This window comes from Microtus ochrogaster, assembly GCF_000317375.1.
Source record: "Microtus ochrogaster isolate Prairie Vole_2 chromosome 14 unlocalized genomic scaffold, MicOch1.0 chr14_random_1, whole genome shotgun sequence".
NCBI classification, from domain to species: domain Eukaryota; kingdom Metazoa; phylum Chordata; class Mammalia; order Rodentia; family Cricetidae; genus Microtus; species Microtus ochrogaster.
The window spans coordinates 29166958-29182596 of NW_004949096.1; the positions used below are offsets into that span (position 1 = coordinate 29166958).

A 15639-nucleotide genomic window follows, 5' to 3' on the forward strand; every position below is an offset into this window, starting at 1 on the left:
ACAGGGAAACCCTGTCTCGAAAAACTAAAAACAAACAAAAAAAGAAAGAAGTAAGAAAAGGCAGAGCTGCCGTCAAGTCCCATACCCTCCTTTCTACTATCTCCTAGTAATGCCATAGTTTTGGTATTCTGAGTTACATGGTTACATGGCACGGTCAAAGAAATAGGGTCCCTACAGAATATAATCAGGCTCTGAGGCAGAAGAGAGGTCCAGCCTTGATGGACTGAATCTCAAACAGCTGTGCAGAAGTATATTTATTGTTATACCAAAGTTGTTTTTTGGGTAAAACAAATTCCTCATACCGAAGTCCCTAATTAATATGTTTCGTGAAGGGAAGCATTACACCCCTGTAACTTTAGTCCTTATGGTGCACTGTTTGCAGTACTCAGTAATACAAGACAGCTCAGGTGTACCAGGACCACCTTGTGACCAAAAGCATAGTCATAAAAGCTATAAAGCTCCTTCAGTAAAGCAGCTCTGTTGATAATAGAAAACAATGACTGTTTTCTACAGTGGTTTCTTCAAGGTTTAAGTACTTCCAGAAAACAACTGTTTTATTCTGAGGTTTACTCTAGATATAATGACTATTAGGTTTTCTACTGCATCGTAGTTTTCCAGTCTGCTTTAAAGTAGTAGTTGTTTAGATCTGAATGTGCGCAGATTGATTTGAAGGTTTATTAAGCACAGATTGGAGGCTGGTGAGAAGGCTCAGCAGGAAAGGAGCTGCCATGCCTGCTGTCCGAGTTTAGTTTCCAGTTCTCATATGGTAAAAGGAGAGAACTGATTTCCATAACGTACCCTCTGATCTCCACACATGTGCTGTGACATGTACATATGCATGTGCATGCACACACTACAAGTAAAGAAATGTAGAAGTTAAAAACAAAACATACAAGCCGGGCGGTGGTGGCACACACCTTTAATCACAGCACTCGGGAGGCAGAGGCAGGCAGATCTCTGTGAGTTCGAGACCAGCCTGGTCTACAGAGCTAGTTCCAGGACAGGTTCCAAAGCCACAGAGAAACCCTGTCTCGAAAAACCAAAAAACAAACAAACAAAAAAACAAAAAAACCAAAACATACAGATTCAATTGGGCTTGGAGTCCGAGGTAAGAGGATTTCTTTAACCTAGGAGCTATAGGCCAGCCAGGGTAGCATGATAAGGCTATCTGGAATGGGAACCAAGTTGCTTTCCTGGTAATCCTAGCGCTTGGAAAGCTGAGGCAGGAGGATTGCCAAATTCAAGGACAGTCTGGGAAACAGTGATTTCTAGGCCTTCCTAGTCTATATAGTGGGATTCTACTGAGGAGGAAAAATTTTAAATAAAGAAATACAGATTGAGTAGATCCACTCACAGTTCCTGATTAGGCAGATTTGGAATGGAGTATGAGAATTAATGTATTACCATAAACAAGTACCTCAGCGGTGCTGGAAAATACACTCTGAGTTGCTGTCCAGAGTTGTGTTGATCATCTTCTACGTGGCTCTGGCCAGCCTTTGCTGTTTGTTTGCTGTTTTGAGACAAGGTCTGTGTAGCCCATGCTGACCTCCAGTTTGTGCTGATCTTCCTGCCTTAGCCTTCTTATTGCTAGGATTACAGGTATGTGCCGCCATGCTTGGCTTTTAAAAACAAAACCAAAAATCCCTTTTATTATTATATGTGTATGTGTGAACATGAGCACACATATATGCCATAATGTGTATGTGGAGTGCAGAAGGCATCTTTTTTGGAGTTGGTTCTCATTTTTTTTTTTTTTTTTTTTTTTTGGTTTTTGAGACCGGGTTTCTCTATGGTGGAGTTGGTTCTCACTTCAGCTCTACATGGGTTCCGTCAAGCGCAGCAAGCACTCCACCTGCTAAGCCATCTTGCTAGCCTGTGCCATTCCTGCTTGCCTTCTTTCTCTTCTCTTTTCACCCCTTCCTGATTTTGTCCATTGTAACTCAACAAAAATTTCTGATTTAACTCTCCTTTTGTGACAGTATAACTAATGATGCCAGAGAAGATGAGATGGAAGAGAACCTGACTCAAGTGGGCAGTATCCTAGGCAATCTAAAGAACATGGCTCTGGACATGGGCAATGAAATTGATGCTCAGAACCAGCAAATACAGAGGATCACAGAAAAGGTAAGAAAGTAAGACCACAGAGCAATGAGATAGCCAGTCCAGTGATACTTTAGTGATGATGTCTGTGCTGGGTACTTTTGGGGGAAGGGGGATAAACGTCATCTACTCAGAACAGTGCTGGTAAGCTGGCAGCACCAACATTTCAAAATCAAATGGCCAGTCTTACTATTTTGCTCATGGCAGTTGGTTCATTGTGAAGACACAGGCTTGGAATGAAGTTTAACCTAAAACTTTCCGTGTGAAGCTAAGAGTGTATTGTGTGGAGCTGGTGAGGTGGCTCCAGGAGTAAAGGTGCCTGCCACAGGTCTGATCCCTGGGATCTACACAGTAGAAGGATAGAACCAATTCTTACAGTTTGTCCTTTGACCTCTATACACATGTACATACACATAATGAATAAATAGACAAATATTAAGCATGTACTGAGTTGCCATATGGTGGTGGTACATGCTTTTAATCCCAGCACTTAGGAGGAAGAGGCATGTGGATCTTTGTGAATTTGAGGCCAGCCTGCTCTACAAAGCACAACCAAGGCTGTCTTTAAAAAAAAAAAAAAAAAAAAGAAAAACAACAAAAAAAGAATATACTGAGTAAGTTGGGTGTAATGAAGTACACCAATAATCCTACCACTGGGGAGGCAGAAGCAGCTGGATCTCTGTGGTGAGTTCAAGGCCACCCTGGACTACATAGAGAATCCAAGGACAGACAGAGTCTAGCTGGGTGGTGGTAGTGCATGCGTTTAATCCTAGCACTTGGGCAGTCAGATATTTGAGTTTCAGGCCAGCCTGGTCTACAGACTTAGTTTCAGGACAGCCAAGGCTACACAAAGAAACCATGTCTCGAAAAACAACAGCAACAAAATAGTAAAGAAAGGAAATAGAGTTATATGTGGCTGGAGAGATGACTCTGTGATTAAAAGATGCACTTATTGCTTTTTAATTAGTTTGTTTTTTGAGACTGACTGTCCTGGAATTCACTCTGTAGACCAGGCTGCCCTTGAACTCAAAGAGATCCACCTGCCTCTGCCTCCCAAATGCTGGGATTAAAGGTGCTTGCACCATGCTGCACTTACTGCTCTTATGGAGGGCCTGGGTTCATTCCCAGCAACCACATCAGATGGCTCCCAGCTGCCTACAACTCTAGCTTTAGGGAGTATGACACCCGCTGTCCTCTTCAGGCACTTGCACTGGAGCCACTTACAGGATTACCATAAAATGCTGTCGTCTGGGTTTAGGGTGTAGATTACACATCATTTTAATTTAGATGCTTCTGTGGGTGGCAGTACATCTGTTCCAAAGATCTCTGGCAAGGTTATTTTAGTCTCTCTTGGTCAGAACTAGAGTAGCTCCAAATGAGACTCCTGTCGGAGAGCATCAAAAATGAGCTGGGCGTGGGATTACATACCTGCAGTCCCATCTCTCTAGAGGGATGGGAAGATCACCTGAACTCACAAACTCGAGGCCAGCCCAGGTAATAAGTTATAGTTTCAAAAATGAATAGAGATGGCAGGCTCGAGAGATGGCTCAGTGGTGAAGAGCACTGACTGCTCTTCCAGAGAACTGGGGTTAAATTCCCAGCGAACACATGGCAGCTCACAGTTGTCTGTAATTCCAGTTCCAGGGGACCCGGCACCCATGGCAAGACACCAATGCACATAATGAATGAACAAACAAACAAACAAACAAACAGAGGTGGCTCAGTTGAAGTGCCTGCCATCCATGCAAGCATAAAGACTTGTATCTGGATCCCAAGTTCCCACATACAAGCCAGACGTGGTGGGGCATGTCTGTAAACTAGGGGTGCACCCACATGGCATCCCACTCCATTCCAGGGATCCAGCATCCTCTTTGTGGCTCCCACAGCACATGGTTTGCAGATACACTTTGAGGTGAAATACCCGCACACATTAAACATTTTGCTTTTTTATTGTACTGGTGATTGAACATAGGACATCACGTGTGCTTGACAAGTGCTCTACTGAACTGTATCCTTATCCTCTTTCATTGTTATTTTGAGACAGTTTGACCGTAGCCCAGGTTGCTGTTGAGCTCATGTCAGTCTCTTGAATGCCGAGATTATAGTCATATGCCCATATCAAGATACAAAGTATATAAAACTGTGTATGTATGTGTGTGTGATGTTTGTAATGAGCTACACTCTCATCCCCCAAGTCAACTTGTGTTGAAGTGTGATTTGTGAACAAATACTGAGATTTTTCTTTATTTTTTCCCTCCAGGCTGACACCAACAAAGATCGGATTGACATTGCCAATACAAGAGCAAAGAAACTCATTGACAGCTAAAGCCACTGCTGTACTTCTTTACCAGTTTCTCCGTTCTCTAGCTCCTCCTAAGTCATTACCTGTTCAGAGTTTGAAAGTTGGTGAAAGAAGGACCAGAGGAGGAATGCCTCCCTACTTCTTCCTTTCTGTCCTTTGGGGTAGGTTCCTGCTTAGGCTTCACTACAGCCTCTCCCCGTTCACACTCCTAAGCTGCTTTCCGTGCATCACACCCAGTCCATCATCCTCCTCACTTAGCATCTTTGCATTCAAGATTTGGAAGCATTGCCAAAGAGCCATGAAGTGTGGGTGTCTGTATAAGTAGCTTTTGTTGTTGGTTGGTTTGTTTGGTTTTAGTTTTGTGGTAAAGAGCAAGAGGAAGGAAGAAGAATTGAAGTTGTTAACTCATTAAAGAAACTACAGGTCAAGAAAACGAAACAGGCTAATGCCTGGGCTGGGAGGTTTTACTCATGCATTTTTCTTTTTTTACATCACTATTTTGCAGCTTCTGCTCCAAAGGAGAACACAGTGGGTTTTCTTACAGTGAGCTTCACTGAGTTTGTAGTGATTTGTATATGTACATAGGTTCTGGGATCCTGTTTCATACTGCACATGTAGAAATTCTCGTATCAGGAGTCATAGCATGGTCCCATTGTAGACCTGTTAACCTTGTGAAGTTGTCATTAATCTTTTAAAGATGTACATATATATATGAAATATGAGACTTCCTCACTAAAGCAGGGCTTCAAAATTTTGGGTAAAGTTTGACAGTGTATCATGTGAATTCAGATTTACCTCAATACTAAGAATTATGTTTAGATATGAAAAAGAAAACTTGTTTGATCTCAGGTAGCAAAATAGATTACTTTGGATTTTGTGTAGTTTTAGACATTTAAAAAGTTATAATTTGTTACTATAAGTTGTTTAGGAAATTAGGCCTTCAGATTAATCATTGAGGACTGTACTGCCACCCCCTCTGCTGTATTTTCAGAGTCACGCCTATGTAGATCCTGCAATGCTGGGAATGTTGAGTTGCTGTTGTCACCTTTGTTTAAGAATTAGCATCTGTACACTTTAGAGCTACCAAAGTAGATTGGCTTGACCAATAACCATTACTTGATTCTTACAATTAAATTTTGTAACTAATGGTATTGTTCTTTCAAATAGGCAACATGTTTCTGACTTATTTGTGGGGGCGATCATTTAATCAGTTAACAAATCGAATAAAGCAAATGTCCATACATCAAGCACTGCAGCTGAATGCTGCAATTAGCTCTTTTCCAGTTCTTATTAGGAATGTTTATAGGAGTTTCTGTGGCTGGTCTCGAGTCCGTTCTAGTCATTAATTGTCTTAGTCATTTGAACTTAAATCCACTGAGTATTTCTAACTGGAAGTCATTTACTAAAGACGACACAGCTCAGAAACATCCCAAGGGTGAGGAGGACAGTATTGAAGTTAAACAACAGAGAAATGCTCCATAACAGTATGGATAGTTTTTCAGGTGAAGGGATTGAATGTATAAAGTATAACTAAGTTTAAAACACTAGATAGTGCTATACCTAAAAGTGCTTTTCTTTTTTTTTTTTGGTTTTTCGAGACAGGGTTTCTCTGTGGTTTTGGAGCCTGTCCTGGAACTAGCTCTGTAGGCCAGGTTAGTCTCGAACTCACAGAGATCTGCCTGCCTCTGCCTCCCAAGTGCTGGGATTAAAGGCGTGCGCCACCACCGCCCGGCAAAAGTGCTTTTCTTTTAGCATTGATCTGGCTAAAGAAATGGTACTGCGAGGTGGTATCCAGGGTTTAGTTGGTTGGAACATGTATTAAAACACCCAGTTGTCAGTTTCTTTTGCTCTCATTGGCAGGTATGAATGTATGCCTCTTTCCGTGCCTTGGTTTCCTTACTTATAAATGGGAATTAATTAATCCTACTTCATAAACTAATTCACAGAATGGTAATACCTAGAAATCTCTTAGAGTGAGCAGGGCTCAGAGGCTACACTGGTAATCCCATCACTGGGGAACCTGAGGCAGAGCCAACCTACGCAGTGAATTGTGGGCCAGCCTAAGCTACATTTAGATAAAAACACCCTCTCCCCACCAAGACAAACAAAAACCTTAGAATGGTGTCTGTCAGGTGTACATGTAATAAATAATAGCTATTTTCTCTAGAATGGCGGGAGTTCTTCTTGGTCAAAGATCCGTGAATTTGATGAAAGAGAATAAAAGCAAAGAAACTGTTGTCCCTTCCATTATTTTTGAGAGTTAATAGCAAGTAGTTAACATGAGCTGGAGTCATCTGTCATCTGGCTTCGCTTTTTGATTTTCTAGTATTGTGACGTTGAACACAGTACCTGTGACTACAGTTAAGAAATAGTGTCCCGCCGGGCAGTGGTGGCACACACCTTTAATCCCAGCACTCAGAAGGCAGATGCAAGCAGATCTCTGTAAATTTGAGGCTAGCCTGGTCTACAGAGCTAGTTCCAGGACAGCTAGGGATGTTACACAGAGAAATCCTGTCTCCAAAAGCAAACAAACAAACAAATAAAAAAGAACAAGTATCCTGTACCAAACCTTTTCTCCTTTTTCTTTTTGGTTTCTTGAGGCAGGGTTTCTCTCTGCAGCCCTGGCTGTCCTGGAACTCAATCTCTAGATCAGACTGGCCTCAAACACAGTATTTGCTTCCCTTTTCCTCCCTGATGCTAGAATTAAAGGCATGTGCCACCACTGCCAGGCATAAACTTTATATTTTAAATTAATTCTCACCTTGCCTCAAAACAGTAAAGCTCAAATTTCATCTTGAGTCTTAACTTGAGCTATTCCCATTTTGTTTTTTCTTCAGTTTTAATTTATCCTTTATTCTCACTTGATCTTTCCTTATTACATATGGGTTATGACTCTCTTATTAACTAAAACATCTAAATTCTAAACATCCTATAATGAACATTTAAAATTAACTTTTTAGGACTGAAGTTGTAGAATTACTCAGTTCATAGGGTGTTTGCCTAGTATTCAAGAATACCTAGGTTCAATCTTGTGTCACCACGTAAGCCAGGTGTGGTGGCACGCCCCTCTAAGATCCAGGAGTTCAAGGTCATCCTCAGCTATACAGTGAGTTAGGACAATCTGGGATATGTGAAAACCTACTCAGAAAAGGGGGGCGACAGTGAGATGGCTCAGCAGGTAGAGTCACCTGCTTCCAAGCCAGGTGTGATCTCCAGGACCCACATGGTGGAAGAAAGCCAGCTCACAAAAGTTGCCCTCCAGCTTCCACATGTGGTGCCATGGTGTATGCAAGCTTATATACATATACACATAAAGTGTGATAAAAATTAAAAACGTGTTATTTGAATGCTGGTTTCCTAGGTGATCTCATTTCCTAGTTATCCTGATTAGGTCCCTAGTTTGATCTGATATTCAGATCACTTATCCTGAAGTTGTGGTTTTCTGCCTCTATTCCTGTATCATTTACTCAGCTGTACTTTTAGGCTTTATAGATAAGATAAATGGCTTATTTCATTGAGTACCGCTTTGTTGTTTTTATGTGTCTTCTCACTATAATACATACCTGAGAAGTATTCCCTATATTTACAGATGAGAGTAAATTGCCTAGAAAGCTATTAAATAACAAACTCTGGATCCAGACCTTGACCCCTCTAAGGACGGAGCCCATGATCCTACTCCATCCATATTGTGACTCCAAATGAAAACTTAAAGCTTATTGGGTAGATTTGTTTTTGTTGCTTTTAAAGATTTTGTGTATGAATGTTAGGCTTGCATGTATGTAGGTACAGCACACATATGTAGTGCCCAAAGGCCAGAAGAGGGTGTTGGATCCCCTGGAACTGGAGTTATAGATGGTTGTGAACCATCCTGTAGGTATAGGAACTGAACCTGGGTCCTCTGCAAAAACAAGTACTTTTAATCACTGAGCTCTCTCTCCAGCTCCTTACTTTAAAGCGTCAAGCACTTTAATCTAGTAAGAGAGATAAATATAGGCTGTGGAAACCATTCTATCAACAGATGGGGGAATAGTTAATTAGGATTAGATTTAGGGAAGGAGCTTAGACATAGGGCAGGACCACTTGTGGTTTTAACACTTGTGGCTCTTCTAGAGGATCTGGGTTCTGTTCCCAGCCTCCACAAGGCAGCTCAAAACTATCTGTAGCTCCAGTTCCAGAGAATCCAATTCCCTCTTCTGACCACTGCAGGCAACTCAAACACAGAAAAATAAATCTTCATGATGGCTACTGAGCAATTGACACCACCTATCCCCAATAGAGAAAACAACATGGGGAAAAGAGCACCTGGACCAAATACAAGGCCAGAAAGGCTACTTCATGTAAGCTCTTGTGATTTTTTTTTAACTGTAAGATAGTATTAACTATTATTGAAAACTACTAGTATATCCTTAGCCAAGAACAGACTTCAGAAACCAGTCCTGGCGATGGCTTTGAGCGTCCTTACCAGTGACAATCTGAAAACTGTGTGCCCTCACATTCTCTTAAGCACGGTTCCCAGTTCCTCAGAAATGTCTGGGCGACACAGTAGATTTCACTGCTCATGAAACACATTCCCAGTTTACTTTCAAAGAACAAAGCACCACTCAGGAGATCACAAGCTCTTCTTTAAATGATTGACATTGCTTCCAAAGTTCATTAAAAATATTTTATTTAGTATATCCTCTCATTCAGAGAATAACCATGATAAACATAGGTTAATTTAAAATATTATAGCAATGGTTTTCTTGAAGGTAATTTGATTAGTACAGTTATAAATACAAAAATGGGAGAAATTACCAGAAATAACACATGATTTTTAGTAAAGCTCCAGGAAAATCTTGATTATTAAAATTCATTTAAAATCTTACAAGTAGGATTAGTGAGGCGCATGCCTGTAATCCCAGTACTTAAGGGGGTAGAGGCAGGGAGAATGTAATTCAGAGGGCAGCCTGGGCTACATAGCAAATACCTAAATTGACTAAAAAAACAAAAATTTTACAATTTTTGCATATACTTTTAGCACTTCTGAGCCCCCTACCAATAAGGCACCCACAATAGTAAAAAAAAAATTGCTACTGCAGCCTTGTGGAGCATTCCTTGGTAGCTGAGGGGTTGGTGCTCCTCTTGGTAAAGCTTGCTTTAAGATAGCTACATATTTATGTACACCCCAAGTTCCAAGTGGAAGCAAGGAACAAAAGCCTAAATCCTTAACCATACAAGTTGCCCACAAATTAGAATTTCATAAAAATATGAAGTGTTAACACAGAGGTGATGTGGTAACTGACTTTATGAAAGCTGGCGCGCTACAACTCCAGAAAGTCTCCAGCTGTGGTATGGAGTCGTCCTGTTACCAGGCAGCATTCCCTCACTCAATGAACAGCAACTACCTCCTAGTTTCTTAGATCCAGTTTCTTAGATGCTGGTTTTGAAGACCAGCGCTGGCCATCGCCCTACCCATGGCTCAAAATGAAAGGCTCCTCCTGCCTCCTAAGTCCTCTCCTTTAGCTTATCAGAAAGTTATTAAATGAAATGTCATCTGGAGCATCTCCCACATCAGGAGCCTTTAGCTCGGCCAGATTCCAACAGAGCTTCCAAGTCTGTGTCCTGTAGGGTTCTCATGGTCCTGTAGAACATCATGCAAACTTCTTCTTGGTGGCTGTGAACCTCTCCATGTACTAAAAACACAAGAGAAAAATACACATATGGTATTTATGGGCAAATATAAGGGTATTTTTTAAATTTAGGTTTTTAAATTTTTTTCTTTCTAATTTGACTTGGATCATTTCATACAAAATTTACTTTTATTTTTCCTCTCCTTTTTAAAAAAATTTATTATGTATACAGTGCTCTGCCTGCATATATCCCTGTAGGCCAGAGAGGCACCAAATCTCATTACAGATGGTTGTGAGCCACCATGTGGTTACTGGGAATTGAACTCAGGACTTTTGGAAGAGCAGACAGAGCTCTTAACCACTGAGCCATCTCTCCAGCCCCTTTCCTCTCCTTTTTTGAGACAGATTATCACTATGTACCTCTGGATGGCCTTTTAACTCAGAGATCTCTCTGCCTCTGCCTCCCAAGTGCTGGGATTAAAGCCATACAACCACACCCGGAAAACTCTATTTAGTTACTAAAGCACATTGATTTTTCTCATGTCTATTACTAGGAAGATATGCAGAGCGTGGAAAAAGTCATCTTGGCCCAAATACAGTCTGACCAAGTCTTAACTGCCTCCATAATGTGAACCTGGCGATGCCAACTATAGACATCACCTAGGTTACCTCAGCATTTTCTCCGGCAAGACACCAGAAATGTGGAAGATGCCAATACATACCTTATCATAACCCTCTAGTTCTCGAAGTTTCTTTATTTCAAAGAGATTGCCTTCCACAGCGAGTAGGCAGATCTGGGAGTCGCTGAGGATGCTCTGTGGAAGCATGCTGAGCTCGAGGCAGTTCTCCTCCAGGCGCAGGACTTTGAGGCGTGGGCAGCAGGAGATTCTCACTGAGATCTGAGAAATCTGTCCAGCAGCAAAGCAGAGGGCAGAGAGCACAGTGGCCACTTCTTAACACACTGAAACAGACCTCGCCTGTGTCCTAGTTACTCTTCCACCGCCTCCGTCTTCTCACTACCTACTCGTTGCAGAAGCCTCTGTTAACAAGCCTTCTGTTACTCCTCCACTTTCAAATGATGTGAAGGTTACCAGTAGTTTTTCAGAAATAAAAACTAATAATAAAAGCACTGTACATTCGTTACAGAAAACATGAGAATCATTAAGTTTGAGGGAAAAGTTTCCAGTAACCTGCTACTCAGAAACAACCACATAAACATTCTGACACCTGCTGCTCCCTTGCCAGAGGCAAGGTTCCATGCTCCCCCATGCACTGCTACATTGACTGGGCCGTCCACCCTTTCCTTGAGACTTCATATTATGTGTGACTCTAGGTTTTTCCTCTCTTGAATTTCTTCTGATTTTGTTTTTACATCTATTTCTTATTTTCAAGCAGAAACCCCTAATGCTTCATATTTTACATTCTCAAACGTCTCCTAGAAAACAGTCATTCTTAAAGCTATTTCACTTATGACCTCAAAATCTGAATCAACAGTCCTGCCTTACTAATCTCTAATATAGTTTTGTATCTACAATTTTTTTTAATATTTATTTATTATGTATGCAATGTTCTGTCTGTGTGTATCCCTGCAGGCCAGGAGAGGGCACCAGACCTCATTACAGATGGTTGTGAGCCACCATGTGGTTGCTGGGAATTGAACTCAGGACCTTTGGAAGAGCAGGCAATGCTCTTAACCGCTGAGCCATCTCTCCAGCCCTGTATCTACAATTTTCACTAAAACATTGGGATGTCCATTCAACAGCATTGTGTAGGGCCTCCAGGTCAGTATCAGACACTTTGTCTTCGATCCATTCAGTTCTTTGGCCCATTAAATGCTCCAAGTCTTTTCCTTCCCATGCTGCTGGGATTACCACTGATAAATAAAGGAACTGTTTTGGGCCTATAGCAGAGCTATAGGGAAAACAGAGACGGGGAAGTAAGCTGAATGCTGGGAGAAAGGAGGCAGAGTCATGAGAAGCCATGTAGCCCCCACAGAGACAGACACCAGAACTTTAGCTGGTAAGTCACAGCCAAGTGGCGATACACAGATTAACAGAATGGGTTAAATTAATATGTAAGGGTTAGCCAATACAAAGCTAGGGCTAATGGGCCAAGCAGTGATTTAAATAATATGGTTTCTGTGTGATTATTTTGGTTCTGGGTGGCCGGGACGAACAAGCAGCCCCTGCCAATGCTGCAGGATGAACCGGAGTCTCGTGTGCCACACAATTACTGTACCTCTCAGCTGCTGTCCAGTCCCAGGTCACTATATTCTATTGATTACCTCGTATCTACAACCCTCACCTGGGAATTTTATTGCAAATGCAGATTCTTAGACCTTTCACCTTAGGTTCCCCAGATTATTCAACTAAGGTCTGAGAAACCTTCCAGCTACATGGTATATCTAACCCATTTTTCCTTAAAAATCTCAGGGAAAAGATGAAGCCACCTTCAGAGTGAATGTCATAATAATGCTAACTATGGTCTAGCAGACCAGTAAGTAACCTGTACATGGTGGCTAATATACTGAGTTGTACATACATGGGACATAAAAGCTACAGAAACTAAGGGCTCTCTAAGCTCGTGTTTCTTTCGTCACTGCCTCATGCCTAGAGCAGAGTGCTTTTCCAAACAACCAAGAAGATTCAAAACACGGCAAAACATTTCAAATTTAAAGTTGCCAATGATAAGCTCGCTCCAGAAAAACTGTCACTTAGGGATTTTTCAACAGAAGGATACTTAACCAAGCCAAAGAAAAAGATGTCTGAATCTTAGATTTAATGGGTTTAGGTCTTATTCTCTATATACCATCCCTGCCCTGGCTCCTCACTGAGTGATTGGTGGTGTGAAAAGGAACTGAAGATTTGCAAAACTTCCAGTAGTGTGTGTGTGTAAATATCTCACCGTTACTCTGTTCTGCCTTCTGCAAAACACCTTGAACACTATTACATAGTCACCATCAACGCACTCCCTGACATTGGGCATTGAAGTAAGTTCAGCTTATGGAATATATCTTTTAGCCTCTGATATCCTTGAAGAAACAGGAAAGGATTGGGGGACCGTAAAACCAGATATACACAGGGGAGGGGGGTAGATCTCTCTCAGAAATAAAAGTACCGACCTGGTTCTGGTTGAGATTGAGTTCGATGGCCTGTAGCTCCCCTACTGTGTCGGGTATACTCTGAATCTGGTTTTTAGAGAGATCTACTACATCCAGATGCCGCAGGCTGCAAAGTTGGGGTGGTAGTGCTCCCAGCTGGTTCCCAGAGAGGCTCAGGGTCTTCAGGGCAGAAAGCTGCCCAAAGGTGGACGGTAGCTCTCTCAGGTGATTGCTGTTTAGACTTAGAGTCTCTAGTTTTTTCAGATTACATAATTCATCGGGTAGAACAGCTGGTAAAGAAATTTTTTTTTTAAGAATCTGGTAGAACTAATGAAGTTTATAAAAAGACAGTGCAGTCTGCTTCATTTTGTTTTTGTTTCTATTTTTGAGACAGGGTCTCATTAAGTTGTCTAGGCTGGCCTTGAAATTATGATCCTTCTGCCTCAGCCTCTTGATTAGCTGGGATCATAAGGCCTAAATCACCAGGCCCCACTTCTTACATAGAATTCTCATGTCACGTTTAGGTATCGCATTTTACCAACAGTGTTCAGAAGATTAAGGAGCCATTAAATGCAGAAAAGCATTTATGGGTATAGTAGTTTCGTTTTGTAATGGGGCCTCGGTATATTCTAACAATCTAGGGAGGTTTGGAAGATCCTTCCATTCCACCTCCCCGCCCTCAATTAGATAACTCTGTTTACACCTTATCCCATAAGTCTTCTGAGTCCAAATTAACCTAGTAGTAATGATTATGCTACCCAAGGAGGCGTGTAGATTTAATTGCAATAGGCAGAAAGCTTCAATACTCTTAACATTCTGCATCTCCTGAGCTGATTTCGTAACAAAATCAGCTTGTAAGAGGAAAAACACCCTTCATAACTGCTGCTCACTAGCAAAAGCTAGCCAGCACAAAAGCCATACTCAGTTTGTTGTTGTTGAGGGAGAGGCTCTTCAGCAGAGCGAACTTTCCTATAAGCAAAGGCGGCAGGCTGTCGATCTTGTTGTTGGACAAATCGATGGTCCTTAGATTGCTTGTCAGCTTCTGCAACTCTGAGGGGAACTGAAGACAGGAGTTCATAGCGTGGAAAATCCCGCACCAATAAACTTGGCCACCCGGCCATCCCTCTCCCTTTTAGTTTCTCGGTCGGGTCCCCTCTCATCTCACCTCGGTCAGACCACGGTCTTTAAGCTGAAAGACACCGGTTTTCTGCGCTGTTTCCACATGAGCGCGGAGGGCACTGTTTCCCATCCTAGCGCCGCGGCTCAGTTCCCTGCGGGAAAGAAGCGTAGCTGTCACCGCCCAGTCTACACTTAGAGCCACCCGGTAAACCTCCCGTTTGGGTCTCCTGTCCCAGTTGTCACCTTCTGCCTATCCCTACTTCCTAGGGGGCAGCCAAAGAGTGTGGCAAGGAGAAAGCAGGCTGGTAGACAGCGCTACCACAAGGTCCTGCTGCTTTGGAAGCCGAGCTAAGGCCGGGGAGCCTCCGGCAGCCGCTGCCGGATCAGGGGGCTCGAGACTCGCCTCCTACGGCACCGTGCAGATAAGGCTCCGCCAGGGAACACCCGGGACCCGCGCTCGCCTGAGACGCGCTCCCAGGGCTTCCGCCCGGGCGGGAACGCCCTGTGACATCATCAAGCCGCGCGATCGTTCGTTGTGTGCCTCTCACTCCCCGCGCCAGTTCCAGAAGTGTGGAGGAGCCATGGCTGCCGCGAACCCGTGGGACCCGGCGTCCGCGCCGAGTGCGGCTGGGCTACTGCTGAACCACTGGGTGGCTTCGGGGATGGTCACTGAGGTACGCCGGGGCCCGCGACGGCGTCATCAAGGGGGCGACAGAATTCCGCTGTGATGTGAGGTGGTGGTCGTGGCTGCGCGGGGCGGGAGTCGTCCTCCAGTTGAGGGCTGTGTTGAATACCCGGCCGGTATCGTTCCTTGGAGACTATGGCCGTGACCATTCTCCCGTGGGTTCTTTAAGTGTGAGGGACCTAGCAGATGCGTTCCCAGTACTCTGTGGTTTTGAGTGTTTGCAGGTTATCCCGGGCTACTTGTCGGAGATGGAACAGCGCTCTGCATTTTTCTTTTTTAAAAATTCCACTGATACTGCTTCCACTAGACCAGAGATTCTCAACCTCCCTAAAGCTGCAAACCTTTAATACAGTCCTTCATGTTGCGGTAACCCCGACCATAAAGTTATTTTCGTTGGTACTTCATTACTGTAATTTTGCTACTGTTATGAGTTGTACTGGAAACACCCGTGTGTTCGACGGTCTTAGGCGACCCCTGTAAAGGGTCGTTCAACCCCCAGAAGGGTTGCAAGCCACAGGCTGAGAACCGTTACACTAGACTGTAGAGTGGAGGCAGTGAGAAAGAAATACTGGCTGGTACTTAAAACGAGCATTTCCGACAACGTCTACTTGTGGAAATTATTAAAGTGTGTTTGGGGCAGGAGGACTTGAGTACAGAAGAACTCCAGTGGAGACTTTTTTGTGGGAGCATCTTTTATTTTTTTTTTATTTTTTATTTTATTTTA

General features: G+C 42.9%; 3 protein-coding genes across 6 annotated transcripts in view; 2 read left to right on the forward strand and 1 right to left on the reverse strand.

Moving 5' to 3' along the window:
- Snap23 (synaptosome associated protein 23) overlaps positions 1-5572 on the forward strand; it is a 30318-nt gene extending 24746 nt beyond the window's left edge. The window contains exons 7-8 of the mRNA XM_013352596.2: positions 1980-2124; positions 4361-5572. Of these exons, the coding sequence (XP_013208050.1) occupies positions 1980-2124; positions 4361-4426 (211 nt within the window). The 3' untranslated portion in view covers positions 4427-5572. The remainder of the gene's footprint in view (positions 1-1979; positions 2125-4360) is intronic.
- Positions 5573-9079: 3507 nt separating this feature from the next.
- On the reverse strand, positions 9080-14759 carry Lrrc57 (leucine rich repeat containing 57). Of its 4 annotated transcripts, none has more exons than XM_005364314.3 (6): positions 14641-14759; positions 14277-14382; positions 14033-14171; positions 13133-13401; positions 10734-10919; positions 9080-10074 (listed from the first exon to the last, which is right to left on the reverse strand). In XM_005364314.3, exons 1-6 carry the CDS (start codon positions 14742-14744, stop codon positions 10033-10035), a joined length of 846 nt encoding a protein of 281 aa, XP_005364371.1. In that variant the 5' UTR covers positions 14745-14759; the 3' UTR covers positions 9080-10032. The 4 variants fall into 4 exon arrangements, with proteins under 4 accessions (XP_005364371.1, XP_026643569.1, XP_026643570.1 ...); XM_026787768.1 differs by having other exon boundaries at positions 9081-10074; positions 14692-14759; XM_026787769.1 differs by having other exon boundaries at positions 9081-10074; positions 14634-14715.
- The window catches only part of Haus2 (HAUS augmin like complex subunit 2), an 18551-nt gene continuing 17668 nt past the window's right edge, over positions 14757-15639 (forward strand). The window contains exon 1 of the mRNA XM_005364312.3: positions 14757-14904. Coding sequence (XP_005364369.1) covers positions 14812-14904 — 93 coding nt within the window. The 5' untranslated portion in view covers positions 14757-14811. The remainder of the gene's footprint in view (positions 14905-15639) is intronic.

Bases quoted from the DNA above. Each gene is read 5' to 3' on its own strand.
- Lrrc57 (XM_005364314.3), bottom strand. From the start codon at position 14,744: ATGATGTCACAGGGCGTTCCCGCCCGGGCGGAAGCCCTGGGAGCGCGT. The intron at 14,383-14,640 runs GTAGGAGGCGAG...TCTTTCCCGCAG, and splicing joins AGCCTTATCTGCACGGTGCC to GGAACTGAGCCGCGGCGCTA. The intron at 10,075-10,733 runs GTATGTATTGGC...TTGTGTTTTTAG, and splicing joins AACTAGAGGGTTATGATAAG to TACATGGAGAGGTTCACAGC.